At 47.5% G+C, this 14,691-nt stretch overlaps 1 protein-coding gene across 5 annotated transcripts in view; it reads right to left on the bottom strand.

Annotated features, from left to right (window-relative positions):
* Positions 1–14,452, bottom strand: part of IRS2 (insulin receptor substrate 2) — a 33,150-nt gene extending 18,698 nt beyond the window's left edge. For 3 of the 5 annotated variants that reach the window (XM_023553197.2, XM_003414039.4, XM_023553194.2), the window contains exon 1: positions 10,270–14,452. In XM_023553197.2, coding sequence (XP_023408965.1) covers positions 10,270–14,359 — 4,090 coding nt within the window. In that variant the 5' untranslated portion in view covers positions 14,360–14,452. Of the gene's footprint in view, positions 1–2,913; positions 5,249–6,451; positions 6,508–10,269 lie in introns of those variants that run through there. The other 2 variants (XM_064275233.1, XM_064275234.1) reach the window with 2 other exon arrangements.
* Positions 14,453–14,691: the final 239 nt, after the last annotated feature.

Here is a 14,691-nt window from a genome sequence, read left to right as displayed (position 1 = left end):
CCTTTATGAAATGGCTGAAGACCCAATGAATCCTGGACATTCCAGCTGAACTGGCTAACCTCAGACCATTCATTAAGATGGGTGCTTATCACCCAGAGAGTTTTTCTGTGAACTTAATTAAATCTGCCATGTTGGAAAAACTTGGGATATTTTATTGCAGTAGCTATTTCGTTTGGAACTAAGACCATTGATAAACCAGCATCACTGATCAATTAAGTTGCAACAAGTGAGAAGAAGAAAGACTGAATCAAGGTGAATAGATTCTGCTGTATTTTTAAAGTGCTGTTATGACCCAAAGGATACCAAAATGTCATTATTATTTGGAAGCCACATAAGCTTTAAAAGAATGTGTCCCTTACATGATAAAGGGAGTTTAAAGATTCTATAATGTTTACATTTATAATGGTTTTGTCAGGCTTTCATATTTAATATTTCCACACAGCTCATTATTGTGGTTTTTATTTATTTATTTTTTACTCAACTAGCTAAGTTGACTGCAATTAAAATAAATTTATACCCAGGATTTATAATATTTTAAAGAAGAAATAGAGGTTTTCCAGTTTTAAAGTGAACATATTTTGCCAAAACATACCTAAATACATTTTTGCTTGAACTGTACATTTACCAGATGTCTACCTGGTGAAATAATACAGGTTTTTTATAAAAGTTTCACTAAACTCATTTGATAAATGTAACCAGGAGAGTTTATGGGTCACTTAGTGATTAGTTTTGTGATTTGGCTGCGTATCTAAAGTGTCGCTTTAATGCAGGAAAACGGTAAAAAAAAAAAAAAGAAAAAAGAAAAAACAGTACCCAGTATCATAGAAGAACATGAACATTCGCCACAAACCACTTCAGTAATCCAGGTACGGGGTTTTTCTAGGAATTTCTGTTGCCTCAGAAGATCAGGATCCCTGTGATACTGACAATGCACTACAGTCCTAGGGCCTCCATTTCTGACCTCTTCAAACAAAAACAAGCTGTTCAACACGCTTTAATTCATGCATCATTTAATCCTGTTTATGGTCTGGAGTTTCTAAAGTATGCGTTGCATAGTTTTTAAATTTAGTAAGAACATCCTGGCCTATTTCCAAAACTTCTCCCACTATTTCACACTCCCTCCCCCCTCCTTATCCATCTATCAAAGGCCATCCAAAGTCCTAAACAAAAAAAAGCAAGCAGCACAGCCCACGTGAACGTGAGCTGGTCCCTGGCACGGCAGGAACAGATGATGGAGTTTAGGGATGGATTCTACAAGAGACCTAGGAATTCACGAGGATCAAATAGTCACTGACTTCAGCCCCTATTTTAGGTGACCACAACAGGGCACCAGGCAACGGACATGACTACGCAATTCCCAGTTCCGCAGAAGAAAGATTGCACCTAAGAGCGCCAAATCTCACCCAGGAAAAGACATCCGGACTTACAGATCATGACTCCCTAGATAAGCATCTGAGTCTTTATTCCCTTTATTTCTCTAACGTGATAAGTGCTCAATACACCCACCACTCTAAGGCAGGCTAGTGGGAACTCTTTTTTTTTTTTCAAACCTGAAAAGACGCTTCACCGCTCCATTAATCTCGGATGGTAAGGGGGGGATATTTTTCTATTTTGTTGATCCCGCGAAGCAGACAGTCTCCAATCATTAGCCTGTTGTCAACAGTGCTGCTGGGGTGGATTACTCGTGCATATTGCTCATAATGGCAGACCCATGGATGGCCCCGAGGCTGCCATCTGCTAAGAAGTCCTATTCCCTTCTAGGATGTTGAAGAGACTGACGGCTAATGTCAACAAAACACTGAATCACCCGTGATAGCACAAGGCCATATATTAGCGTATTAAAAATTAAAAAAATATATATATATGGATGCCTTATGAATTTTTATGCGTTTGCTGAAGTATTCCTTTATGCTTTTAGAAGGGGGTTTATATTCATGTCAGCAGAAAGGTGACAGCTTTTATTCAATTAAATTTGTTCGAAAACCACTCCTTTTTATATAAAAATTTAGTTAAATTATTTTTCTCAGGAAAAAAAAAATCTTAAAAATAACAATGGCACCGGTAAAATAATCACCCCCCCAGAAGATAACCACCTACCAAGATTGATTAGTTACTTATCTGTTCTTAGGCAAATCCTAAATTGGTTAGTTTTCAAATAAACTCATCATTACATAGCTTAATGACTCATTTCTTGGGAAACCATTAGTGGACTTACTTAAAATGAGTATCTGATATTTCACTTACAGAATAAACGAATCTTGAAGGCACACAGTTAGTGACTAAAAAACTGAGGCTGCCTTGTTAATTATTGGACCTGCTGTCCAGGTTGAAACAATCTACAGAGAGGAAGGACTTGAAATTTTCCAGATAATACAGGTCTTTAAATTTGCATTACCTTTTTTTTTTTTTAACAAGTAAGAAACTTCACCTTGAATACATTCCAAACCTTCACTACTCTGTTTCTTTGGTAAACATTGCCCAAAGGATCGTCAACAGCTGTGTTTTCCTGATTTACATATTTTCTTACTTAGGTGCCTCTTTATTCTGTTTCCACCCACTGTATGTATACATGCAGCAACTTATTAAATGTTCCGTGGTCAAAAGGCTAATAATCAAAAGGCTAACTTGTTTTAAATAGGGACTATCCTGTGGGAAAGTTATTCGTCAGTAAACAAAAAAACCAACAGATACATATCAAATAGTTTGTAACTCATTATTCTTTTCTTTCTTGATAATGTTTACAAACACCTCTACCGCTAATAAAGACAATGACCTTGGACAAGTCACCCAACCTCCCTCAGCTTGTTTTCACAACTGTAAAATAAACAAAGAAACATTACTAGATCATGGCTCCCAAACTTTTACGGTCAAAAGTCTTTGTATTTTTCTCTGACTGTCAAGATTTAAACAGTATTGCCGCAATGAGTCCAAAGAGTTTTAATGGATTGAGGTTAAAGAGTGTTTAACCAAGTATAATATACAGCGTGCTTTAACATACAGATACATGCTAAAAACACCTGGAGGAATAAAAGTCTTCCACCTCTCCAGACCACTGTAGAGCCAGGAAACTGGGCTGGAAGCCACCAGAGCAGATGATGTACCAGTAACTTGATGGTCAGCTCTTCAATTCATTGACAAAATGAGGGCCTTGAAATTAGTATCAAATTCGAAGCTCTTCCAACTGGCAGATCTGAACACTGGCATGACATTTAGGAAGATTTCCTACCTTGTCCACTCATTTTCCCTAATAGTCCCCATTTTACCAGAAACGATTAAGTGTAGAATAAAAAAGAAATTAAGCAATTACCACCCAAGTCAAATAAACAATGTTAACGGGGTCTTAGGTAAATCTTAACTATTGTGCTTCCAAAGTAGACAATTTATATGGCCTGGCAACAATGTGACATAATGTAAACAGCACTGGGCGTCAAAAGATGTTATGGGGTTGGATCATATGAAAATGCTATAAAAACAAGATTTTCTTATACTTCAACTCAGCCCTATTCCTTCTGACTCTGCGGTCTTGAGCAAGTCACTTGGCCTTTCTAAGCTGTAGGTTCTTTATTCCAGAAAAACGGAGATCTGGGTTGCCTTGCCCATATTATGTTTTTGTTTTTTTAGTATTATGTGATACAATACGTATGAAAATGTGTTAAAACGATGAAGTGAGAAAAAAGCAATTCTTTTGACCCAAAGGGGAGCGAGGTCTGCAATTATCTTTCAATACTGATCAGAAACAATGTTAGAATCTCATCATATCCAACTTCGATGGCACTCTCTCAGACTCATCAACTGTCCACCAAATTTTGGGACTGCTGGGTTGCATTTGTGTAAAGACAAAGATGAACTAATTCAAGTAGCTATTCTGGTATTTGTAAATAGACAGCACTGTGTCACACTGATATGTTTCTCCAGCATTCCCACCAACCCAGTGCCATCGAGTCGATTCCGACTCATAGCGACCCTATAGGACAGAGTATAACCGCCCTACAGAGTTTCCAAGAGTAATAGTACACAAAAGCACGAGTCAGTCTTAACATAGCTACATGGATTTTAAGGTAACTATTAAAATCACTTAATATAATGAAGTATATCATATTACTTATTTCTATGCACTGAAAAAGCTGAAATTACTATATCATAATAATTCCCTAAGTATTGATACCAGTACTCTAGGGATAGCTTAAAATAACGGTACGACTTAAAGTCATTACTTAGTATTTGAGTACAATTTAGGAAAAAAAAAATAAAGCCACACCAATCCTGTTACATGATTAGATATTACGAAAGGCTACACATACACACAACCACACACACACACAGACACACAAATACATACATACACAACCACACGCACACAAAATAAACAGACGCACAACCACACACACACAGACACACAAATACATATACACAACCACGCACACACACAAAAATACACACGAACACACAACCACACTCACAATACACACATACAGACAACCACACACATAACACACCCACACATGAATGTCACTCAAATAATTATTTCTGGAAAACTTAAAAAAATTGCTATTAAAAGATACAGTAAGTGCAAAGTGCAATACATACGATCATTTATCTTGAAAATATATTACTAAGCATATTTTGACCAAATATTCCAAGACTTCAATAAAAGCATAATAAATGATGAATACTTTATAAGTATTATTGAGTCCATAAATATCATGTACGACAGATACGTGCAGGTAAAACTTAAAGACCTGTTCCCTTGCTGAAATTTTACAATGCCAAGTCTTTGAATATGTAAAAGTGAGTTTACCCAAATTTAAGGACTGTCCAGTGTAACAGAAATCAGAACCACTAAACTGACTACTTTTTCATTTGTAAACATGCTGCCCCTAAGTTTTAACTCAATTCTAGTTCCATATTCTAATACAATGAACCCAATTAAGCAAAGAAGGCTATCAACCCAGAGATTTCTTACATTACTTGAGCCCACGGAGAAAAATGCTAGCATACAACACACACTCCAACTCTTGCTATTCAAACTTCTGTGTATTTTATTTTAGCACACAATTAATGCAGGTCTCCACAGCTATTTTTGAAAGACATCCAGTATTCAGAAGCAGTCATCAAGCTCAGCATTTTCTCGGTCTTGAGTGATGGCTGCACTGACTCTCTTCAGAAAAATCTACATTGAGCTCCGTCTAGAGAAATCTGTCTTAAATGATGCAAAACAATCACGGCAATCTTGAGGAATACATTCACACTAAATAAAATGAACAGAGAGTGTTCCTGTTTAAAATTGGATAGCATTGTTTTCACAAAACCCAAGACCTGATAAGTAACAATGTCTAAAAGTGATAATTTTAGAGATTTGTACAATTCTGTTTTCGTTTCTCTATTAAAATGCCAAAATTAAAATGCCTTGCCTATCTTGCAGAGAAACATGCATTCTGATCACGTCTATACTAGAGAAATTCTACTGAGAATTCAACTCTGTTATAATTGCCTGAGTGGAGAACTGGCTTAGGAGGGTGGAGCCACAGCCCTGCGCTTCTGAGCGTTTTCCCCACTCCAGTCGGCAATGCGGATAAAAGACTAAAGTTTCATTTTCCTTTAAGTTTCTAAGGTGAAATGGGGACACTTGTGTGTTACCCAAAAACAACAACAACAACAACAACAAAAAACTTACCACTTGCCAAATCTGATACCAAAAGTTAACTAGCTCTTGGAACTATGCTTCTACAGAAAACGCGTAAGTGGGAATTTTAACAGAAAACCCATTCATCATACCCATGCTGAGACTAAAACTCTGCAAATGCTTCTCCTCCAAAAAAAAAAGGAGCTTCGTTTTAATACAAATAAATCTAAAGAAAATAAAACATTAATTATCAATTACATTTTTTTTTTCTGGATAGAAGGAAGTAATCAAACATGGAGGTTTTCCTACCCTGTTTGACAGCCAAACAGCACAATGGTACGAGTCAAAACAGCGCATGAATAGCCAATCTAATTAAATCAACCCAAAAGAATAAAACCCCAGGCTGAACAAAGGATGATTAAACAACTGAAAGTCTCAGGATTCTGTTTTTCTTTTAATGCATCCTGCATCAAAAGCCAACACTAGCAATTAAAAAAAAATTGTATATTCTAATGATACATTTTCATCTTAGTACATAAACAAATCATAAAAAGTAATCAAAAGTGCTTCAGGATTAGAATTCTGTTCTTGTTATTTTACTGTGTAATTTAAAACACCACATCATTACAATCGGTAATTATCTGTGAACGAATCTCAACAAAGAGAGAAAAAATACTTCTCGGAGACTGCAGTTGAGCTGGTAATCAAGTTATCAAAGGAGCACACTTCTTAAAAGGTATGGGCTCCGTTTTCAGAGTACTCTGAGTTTATTATTGTTTTTTTAATTGCCTTTCCTATATACATTCACGATTTCAAGGTCATAAGTACCAATGGGACGACTGGACGGAGCTTCAAACACACTTGATGGCCACCATCTCCTTTACCTGGGACAGAGAAAGGAGAGGATAACAATCACGCCCATTTTACAGGTAGAGAAAGTGAGGAACAGGGATGAAGGGACTTGCTTCTATAGCCACAATGTCTCATTAAGATCAGTGACTAGAGACCTGGTTTCCTTCCATGAAGTACTATTTTTGTAAAAGTTTCTCTTTCAGTGAAGGAAACAGGTCACGTGACTTTCATTCAGGAACACGTGGACGTGTTTTCATTAGCAACTTACTCATCTGTTCCTGGGAATCGGGGAGGGCCAGGGTATAACATTATTTTATTACGACAAGATCTGGCCGCCTAAAGCACAACAGCGAAAAAATAAAGGTTATGTGGTTTGTCAAGTCATCTGATTGGATTTCTAAAGGTATTCAAATCTGCTGCTTCAAGTTTCAACAGGCAATACTTTTAAACATTAAATCAGGACTCCATTGTTCCTTTGGAAACGTTTCTTTTGTCCTATAATTCTCTATATGATACCCACTGAGAGTCCTTTTATCAAACGAAATTTAAATACACATGCCTTCAGTGGTAATATTTATCTCATCTCTTATACACATCTACAAATCAATTTTAGAATAAAAATCCCAGTAAAGACAAACACTACAGGAGCATACTTTTACGGTATAAACCAACTGAAACACACAAATAAATATTAAGCAAATTTCTAAAGCAGCTTTAAAGCATGACCTTAGTAACATATTTCCAGACACCAAACAACAAAACCCGAACAAATTGGTGAGAATTTCCTATACACACATATGCACAATACACATGACGAGTAAACTTCCGCTGTCCCCAAAGAAGTTGCGTAATTTGGAATTAAAATTTTTTTATTTGGTTTGGACCCATAAAAAAACTATATACATAGGGTGTACCAATTTTTTAATTGGCTTTAGACTTTAAACCCTACTCCTGTTCCCAACTCTACTGTAAACAACTATCAAAGGTTACTGGAACCTTTCCCCTCTGCCACCACTTCTGCAAACTCTCAACACCACCCCAAATGACTCTGCGTCGGCATAACTAATTAAGCTTCTCCGTGCTGAGCACGAGGGGCTCTACGTGGGAACAAATGCCACATCTAAGGGCCAGGGCAAGGCAGGCAGCAACCAAGGAAGTTCTTTTCCTATTTCATCTTCAAAGAAATCTTTGCAGGTCTTGCTACTATCAATCATTCTCTCAAAGGACATTGATCTACTGTGAACTTTCTATTTATAAGCACCACAAATAAGTGTCTACACACATATGTGAGTTAAACAAAAGTGGATGTTCGTTTTGAGTTCCTGAATGTTCTCTTTCTGGCCCACAGACCATAACTTACTTGCTACGTTAATAAAGAAAGATGCTATACTGGCCTTCCCTGTTGTACTGTTCTTTGTGATTGAGTTTGTTCACTAGACATCCGTTTAACATTTAGATCTTCCTCAAAAATAAAACAAAAACTGTGACTTTGGGCCACTGGATCAACTGCAATTACCCAGGTTGCTTAAAAAACAGCCATTTTCCTTTTGAAAAGAGTGTTTACAACAGAATCCACACACACTCTGGAAAAGCAGCCGCCGAAACGGTCACTCATCCTTGCTCAGCGGCCACAGAACGCGCAAAACGCTGTTTTGATTTCGGAATCGTGAATCCTATAGGCTGAGGGCAATTTTATACTGGTGGGAAAGCTTCAACACAACAAGCTAAACCAGGTCTCTAAATAAACTTAGCTCCGGCAGTCGAAAACGTTCAGTGATCTGAAAAGGGCGTTATGTCACACGTGAACCCCATTTCTGAATCTACTTTATGGGAAAGGTTCTGCATTCTTTCAGGCCTGCAGACGCAGACGACAAGCGCTTATCCTTCCTGGGGCCCCAGTGGAATCCAGGCCAGGCTTTTACCGCCTATTCCACACACACACTCACACACACACACACACACACAAAAACAGTAAAACGTATCACGTTCTCACAGGGTTTTTCTCACCAGAGGCAGATTTGGACAGAACAGAGTCACTGGCATGGCATAAACTCGTTTGAGCACACCAAATGAGCACGCATGTATGTGTGTGTGTGTGTTTTCTGCATCAGCTATACCTGTGCTGGTGTGCTGACATGGTCTAGGCCTTCGCCAGCAACTCCCTGACGCATTAGCAGTTTCTCAGCCAAACCTGTGGTGTTTAGGATAACCCCAAGCAAAGCGACCTTCACTTGAGAGTCATCTTTTATGGGATCCACTCAGACGACTCCCAATTGATTTAATCAGATGCCAAGGAGCTGTGCTCCTGATAATTCTCTGAGCCTGTTTTCATCGTTGACTTGATGGTTTTAATAAAAAACGGAACAGTTTTTCCTCCATTACCGTAGAATAATGGGAGATTTACCCTACAGCTATCATTCGAAATCCCACGAAGTAACAGTCCCAAAAAAACACAGTAAAACATACTCTAGATTTCAGTAACAATTAAACTGGTCTGTTTATCTTCAGAACAAAAGGCAAATGGATCCCCAAGGCAGCTCAGTCATCACTTTGTAACCCCGGCAGACTGTCCACCTCAGGCCAGCATCTCCTGCTACTATGTGTTTTACGGTCTCCTAAGAGCCTCTCCACCCCTCTGCTAGCAACTCAGCAAAGAACCAGCTACAGGATTGAAGAAAAAACCCTCTGCAACTCCACATTCACCCCACTTAGACCACTCTTTCCTCCCTCACATGTCAAGTGTGAGACCACCAGGACGCACTGCCAGCTGCGAAGTACACACACACTTCTCTCCCCACCGGTGTCTGATGAGAACTTGAGCAAATACAGAGCACTGTCACATTCAATTGTCCAAGAAGAGACCAGGGGTCTTGTCTTTCCTTCCCTCTAAAGCACCGATTCTAAATTCTGGCTGCACGTTAAAATCATCTGGAGAGCTCGGGGAACTGTGGCTGCCCCGGCTCTACACCTCTGATTTCACCTTTTCTTTTTAATGTGTCTTGGGTGAGGTCCAGGCAGATAATTTCTCAAGTCTCCCAGGTGATTCTAACACCAAGGCAGCACCAAGTAAGGTCCCCAGAGAATCAGCATCGGCATAACCTGGCAACTTAGTAGAAAAGCCAGCCCTGGGCCACACCCTAGACCATGAATCAGAAGCTCTGAGGTCCACAGAGCCCAGGAACCCATGTTTTAACAAACATTCCCGCATCCGTTCAAAGCTTGAGAACCACTTCTCGAAAGCGTTGCCTTTTCACCCCTTTCAGAAAAAAATAACTCATCTATGGTCTAGATGTAAAACTTAACTGCTCAGCAACCAGCGAAACGGATGCTCGTTACGGACGCAGATTTTAGGGTCTGTTCTTTACAAACTTGGAGACTCTGGTTTCCAGCTACAGGAACTCAGAGAGAAAAGTGAAGGCTGCAGCCTTTGGGAGCAGTGAGGACCTGGATGCACCTTCCCAGAACTCTCCAGGACAAAGACTAGGAATGCTCTGCTTAGTGCCTCCCTGGTTTGGCCCACCTAAGCAGGACTTCCATAATGTCAACAGATGGGAAGAGACGGAGAGTGGGAAAAAAAGAAACGGGCTGGATCTAAAAAACATCAAAGTCTCCTGCGTTGGAAGCTTCTTGTTCATCTCAGAGACTATTTCACTGTACTTGGCAAGTGCTTTGAGGAAAGAGGAGAATACGCGAGCCAAAGGCCAATATTCTGGCATTTAGGTCAAGGTACCCAAAAAAGGAAAAAACAGTGAAGCCCCAAATCACTCAGGAACTTCCCCGTCCTTCCTCCTCACCTTTCACGACAGCAGCCTCCTTCAGGTGATGTGACAAGAAGTCAATGCTCGCGTAGGCGTTGGTGGAGGGCAGGGTGCCAGGGCCAGGCCCCCCACAGACCCCACTGGTGCTGCCACCACCTACAGTGTTGATGAGACCACCAAGGCCATGGTTCCGGCCCCAGGAGTTCTTCTCTCCTGGCTGCTGCTGCTGCTGCTGCAGGGGTAACAGCCCCGTCTCCTCCCTCACGTCAATGGCGATGTAGTTGAGACCATTCTGGAAGCCAGCAGAGGTCTCCCTACGCATGGGAGAACCACTGCCCCCAGGGCAGCCTATTAACCCCACAGACTGGCTCTGTGTCCAAGGCCTTGGCTGCTGGGGAAGCGACGGCACAGAAAGTGCCGGCTGCGACTGGTGGGGGGATCTGGGTGGCTCATCTCCCCCTCCAAGGCCTACCCCCACACCACTGCCACCGCCTTCGCCACTTTTCCTGAGAGAGACATTTTCCACGGAGGCAGAGTTGTGGCGCTTAGGATTATGAGCGAAGGACGGGGACACGGGGGTCACAGTGGTGGTTGAGGAGAAGGTCTCCGAGCTGTGCCGGCGACGGCCCCCCTGCGGGTCGGCGCGGATGACCTTGGCCCCCCGGTGTGGGTCTGGGGGTTGGCTAGCCTGCAGGAAGGCTTCGACCCCTGACACCTGATCCATGAGACTCAGCCTCTTCACGCCAGGCGTCGGGCTGGTCACACGGGCACTTTCTGGCTTTGGGGGTGCCGCGATAGGTTGTGGCGGGGTGGCAGCCACACCAAAGGCCATCTCGGTGTAGTCACCATTATCCCCAGTCTCGGAGGATGAAGACGAGGCAGCGCTGGGGCCCTGGGAGGTGGCAGCGACAGACACCGCAGGCAGGCGGTACAGCTCCCCTGGTGGTGGCGGCAGGGGTGGTTGCGGCTGCTGGGAGGAGGCTGAAGAAGGAGTGGCGGAGGGGCGTGGGGGCAGCGGCGGGTAGGGCGAGGAGGCCTCAGGCGACAGAAGGCCATCCAAGGAGCCCACGGGGTCCCCGCTCTGGGTACCCGGTTTGGGTGACTTGGGCGAGCTGAAGTCAAGGTTCATGTAATCTGAGAGAGGAGAGCGTTGCCGGCTGTCGCTGCTGGTCCCAGGGGTGCCAGAACCCAGGGAGGAGGCTGGGCTACTGGCTGACAGCAGCGAGGAAGACGAGGCCGCCGACGCCAGCAGTGGAGGAGCCGGTGGGGAAAGGCGAGCTCCAGCCTCGACAAAGTCAATGTTGATGTACTCGCCGGGGCTCTTGGGTTCTGGGGGCAGAGGGTATTCGTGCATGCTGGGCAGAGTCTGAAGCCCCTCCAGGGACAGGCGAGTGGGCCGCACTGCCCGGCAGCGTTGGTTCAGGAATCCCTCTGGCCGGCTGCTGGTGCTCTGCCTCAGGGGTGAAGGCACTGCTGGGTGGTGAGGTTGGATGTGGCTGCTCCCGCTGGGCCCGAAGGTGCTGGCCGATTGGGTGCTCACTGGGGTGGCCAGCGGCTGCGGACTGGTCTGTTGCTCTTGTCTGTCCTCTTCCAGGATCCGCCCCACTGGGGAGCTCATGAGTACATACTGGTCGTTGTCCCCATTGCAGGTGTAAGGAGCCTTGTAAGACCGAGGCAAGGAGCTGTAGCAGTAGCCGGGTACTCCCTTGAGTACTTCTCCACCACTGTGCAAGGCAGCTGAGAAGAAGTCGGGTGGGGTACAGGAAGTACCCGCATCACTGGGGGACATGTTGAGGTAGTCCCCATTGGAAAGCAGCTTGCTGTCAGGATTCTCCATGGACAGCTTGGAGCCACACCACATACGCATGTACCGACTGTCCTCTGGGGAGCTCTCTGCAGGGGAGCTGGTCTTGTAACTGCCCCCGTGGACTGCAAAGCCTCTCCCAGCTGCAGAGGCTGCTGCTGGTACCCCAGCTCCAGTGGGGGGCAAGGCTGAAGTGGGAACCCGGGGCTGTAGGATCTGCTTGGGGGCAGACACACTGGTTGGGCTCATGGGCATGTAGTCGTCACTCTTACAGCTACCCCCACCCACGAGCGGGGCCACACCAGGGGTCATCGGCATGTAGCCATCATCTACCCCCAGGTTACTGCTGGAGCTCCTGTGGGAGCCGATCTCTATGTCTCCGTAGTCCTCGGGGTAGGGGTTGTAAGCCACTTTGGGAGAGGACGCCGGGCAGGAGGGGCAGAGACGGCCCGAGCTGCCGGAAAAGGTAGCCCGCATCAGGGTGTACTCATCCAGAGATGCGGAGGAGGGCTGGGGCACTGCCCGCTGTCGAGCAGGTGTGGTCAGTGAATAAGTCCTCTTCCTCAGCCCTTTGTCCAAGTCCTGAGCCCCGTCCCCTGAAACTCTGCGGTAGGGGCGGCCACAGTGGCTCAGGGGCCTGTCCATGGTCATATACCCGTACAGCTCACCCCCACTGCCCTCTCTGGCAGGTGGGGTCTCTGCGATGGACTCAGGAGTGTTGCTTCGGTGGCTGCAAAAGGCTCTCAAGTCGCCAGGGCTGGAGCCATACTCATCCAGGGATATGAAACCGGGATCGCTGGGGGAGCCCGAGGCAGAGGCACTGCCACTGGAGGGCCGCTGGCCCTGGTGATGGTGCAGGGGGTGCGGCAGGTGCGGGTGTGGGCCTGGAGGCAGCGAGTAGGAGCCCGAGCCGTGCCCACTGCTGGACGAGAGGCTGCCAGGGCTGGTGGCCGCCGGGGGAGAGTGGGACACGGGCATGGACATGGAGCGGCTGTGTTGCAGGGCACCCCCTGCCGGCGCCAGCAGCATCTTGCTCGGATGGCCGCCGCAGCCGCTGCTCAGGGTGTGCGAGCGGCTCAGTGGCGTCCTCATCGGTCCGGGGCTCATGGGGCTCCCCGCCACCGACACGGGCCTGCAGCCGCCTGCCCCCGCCGCGCCCGCGCTGCCGTCTCCCTCGCTGGCCGTGCGCACCCGGCAGGAGCTGCCCTTGGCGCCCGCCGCGGCCGGAGGCGTGGCGGCCAGGCTGTCGGTGCGCGAGCGGCGCACCAGGCCGGTCTGGCTGGGGGGCAGGTTGACCAGGTGGTGGTGGCGCCGCGCGCCGGGCACGCTGATGGGGTGCGTGGAGGAGGAGCCCGAAGACTGGCTCTTGCTGCGCGGCCGAAACTCGAAGAGCTCCTTGAGCGCCTTCATGGCCTCCAGGATGGTCTCGTGGATGTTCTGCGCCACCACCGAGTCGTCGGCCTGCATCCACAGCTCGCCGGGGCCCGTGACGGCCGAGCGGCCCACCTCGATGAAGAAGAAGCTATCCGAGTGGCCGCAGCGGCGAATGTTCATCAGCTGCAGCGTGACCGACGGCTGCTCGCAGTTGAGCTTCACGAAGCCGATGGTGCGCGCCGACAGGCACAGGCGGTACACGCCGGTCAGGTTCTTGCTCTGGCCCAGGCCCTTGGGCTTCAGGTTCACCTGCCAGACCTCGCGGTAGACCGAGGTGGCGGGCGCGATGAGCCCGTAGTTGTCGTCGGCGGCGCCGGCCGAGCCCCCGAAGGCGCCGGGGCCGGGCAGGGAGGCGCTGCAGGACGCGGAGCTGGCGGCGCAGCGCGCGGAGGGCGCGTCGCCGGCGCCCGCGCGGCCCTCGTTGACCAGGTCGGTGAGCGCGCGGTACCAGCCCTCCTGCTCCTGCTCGTTCTCGGCCGCCACGGCGAAGTACTCGTCCTTGGTGTAGAGGGCGATGAGGTACTTGTGCTTGGCGTCGGCGCGCTTGTTGATGTTCAGGCAGCAGTCCAGCGCGATCACCCGCTTCGGGGCCCCCGACTTGTTCTTCCACTTCTTCTCGTTCTCGTAGTACTCGAGCCGGGGGGGCTGCGGCGGCTGCCCCCCGCCCGCCCCCGGCTCGTCGCCGCCCGCGCCGCCGCCGCCGCCGCCGGGGCCGCGGAGCACGAAGAAGCGCTTGTGGCCGTGTTTCTGCTTCCTCAGGTAGCCGCACTTGCGCACGCTGTGGTTGTTGTTGTTGTTGTTGAGATTGGGGCCGCCGCCCCCCGCGCTCCCGCCGCCGCCCGCGGCCCCGGCCGGGGCGGGGAGCGCGTTCAGCGGCGGGCTCGCCATCCTGGGGGCTTCAGTCCTGGCCGCCCCGACCCAGTGGCGGGAGGGCAGGGGGCGGGAGGCGCGGCCGGGGGCGCCGCTCCCCTCGCTCGCCGGCACGAGCGCCCCTCCTGCGCGAAAGGTGGAGAGAAATCAAGTGGAGCGAACGGGAGGAGGATGGCGCGCTGTGGCGTAGCGCCCCTCCGGGCTCTGGCCGCCGCCGCCGCCGGGGGTCCCCCTGAGGATGCCCGGATCGCGGTCGGCTGCCGTCCCCCGGTGCCCAACTTGGCGCGGCCGCTCCCTCTCCAGGGTCTCCGGCTGCGCGGCCGCCGGGATAACGCGCTGGATGGGGAGAG

The sequence above is a fragment of the Loxodonta africana genome, chromosome 23 (genome assembly GCF_030014295.1).
Source record: "Loxodonta africana isolate mLoxAfr1 chromosome 23, mLoxAfr1.hap2, whole genome shotgun sequence".
Lineage (NCBI taxonomy): Eukaryota > Metazoa > Chordata > Mammalia > Proboscidea > Elephantidae > Loxodonta > Loxodonta africana.
The sequence above is the reverse complement of the archived record's forward strand: the minus strand, read 5'-3'. Positions and strand labels throughout refer to the sequence as shown.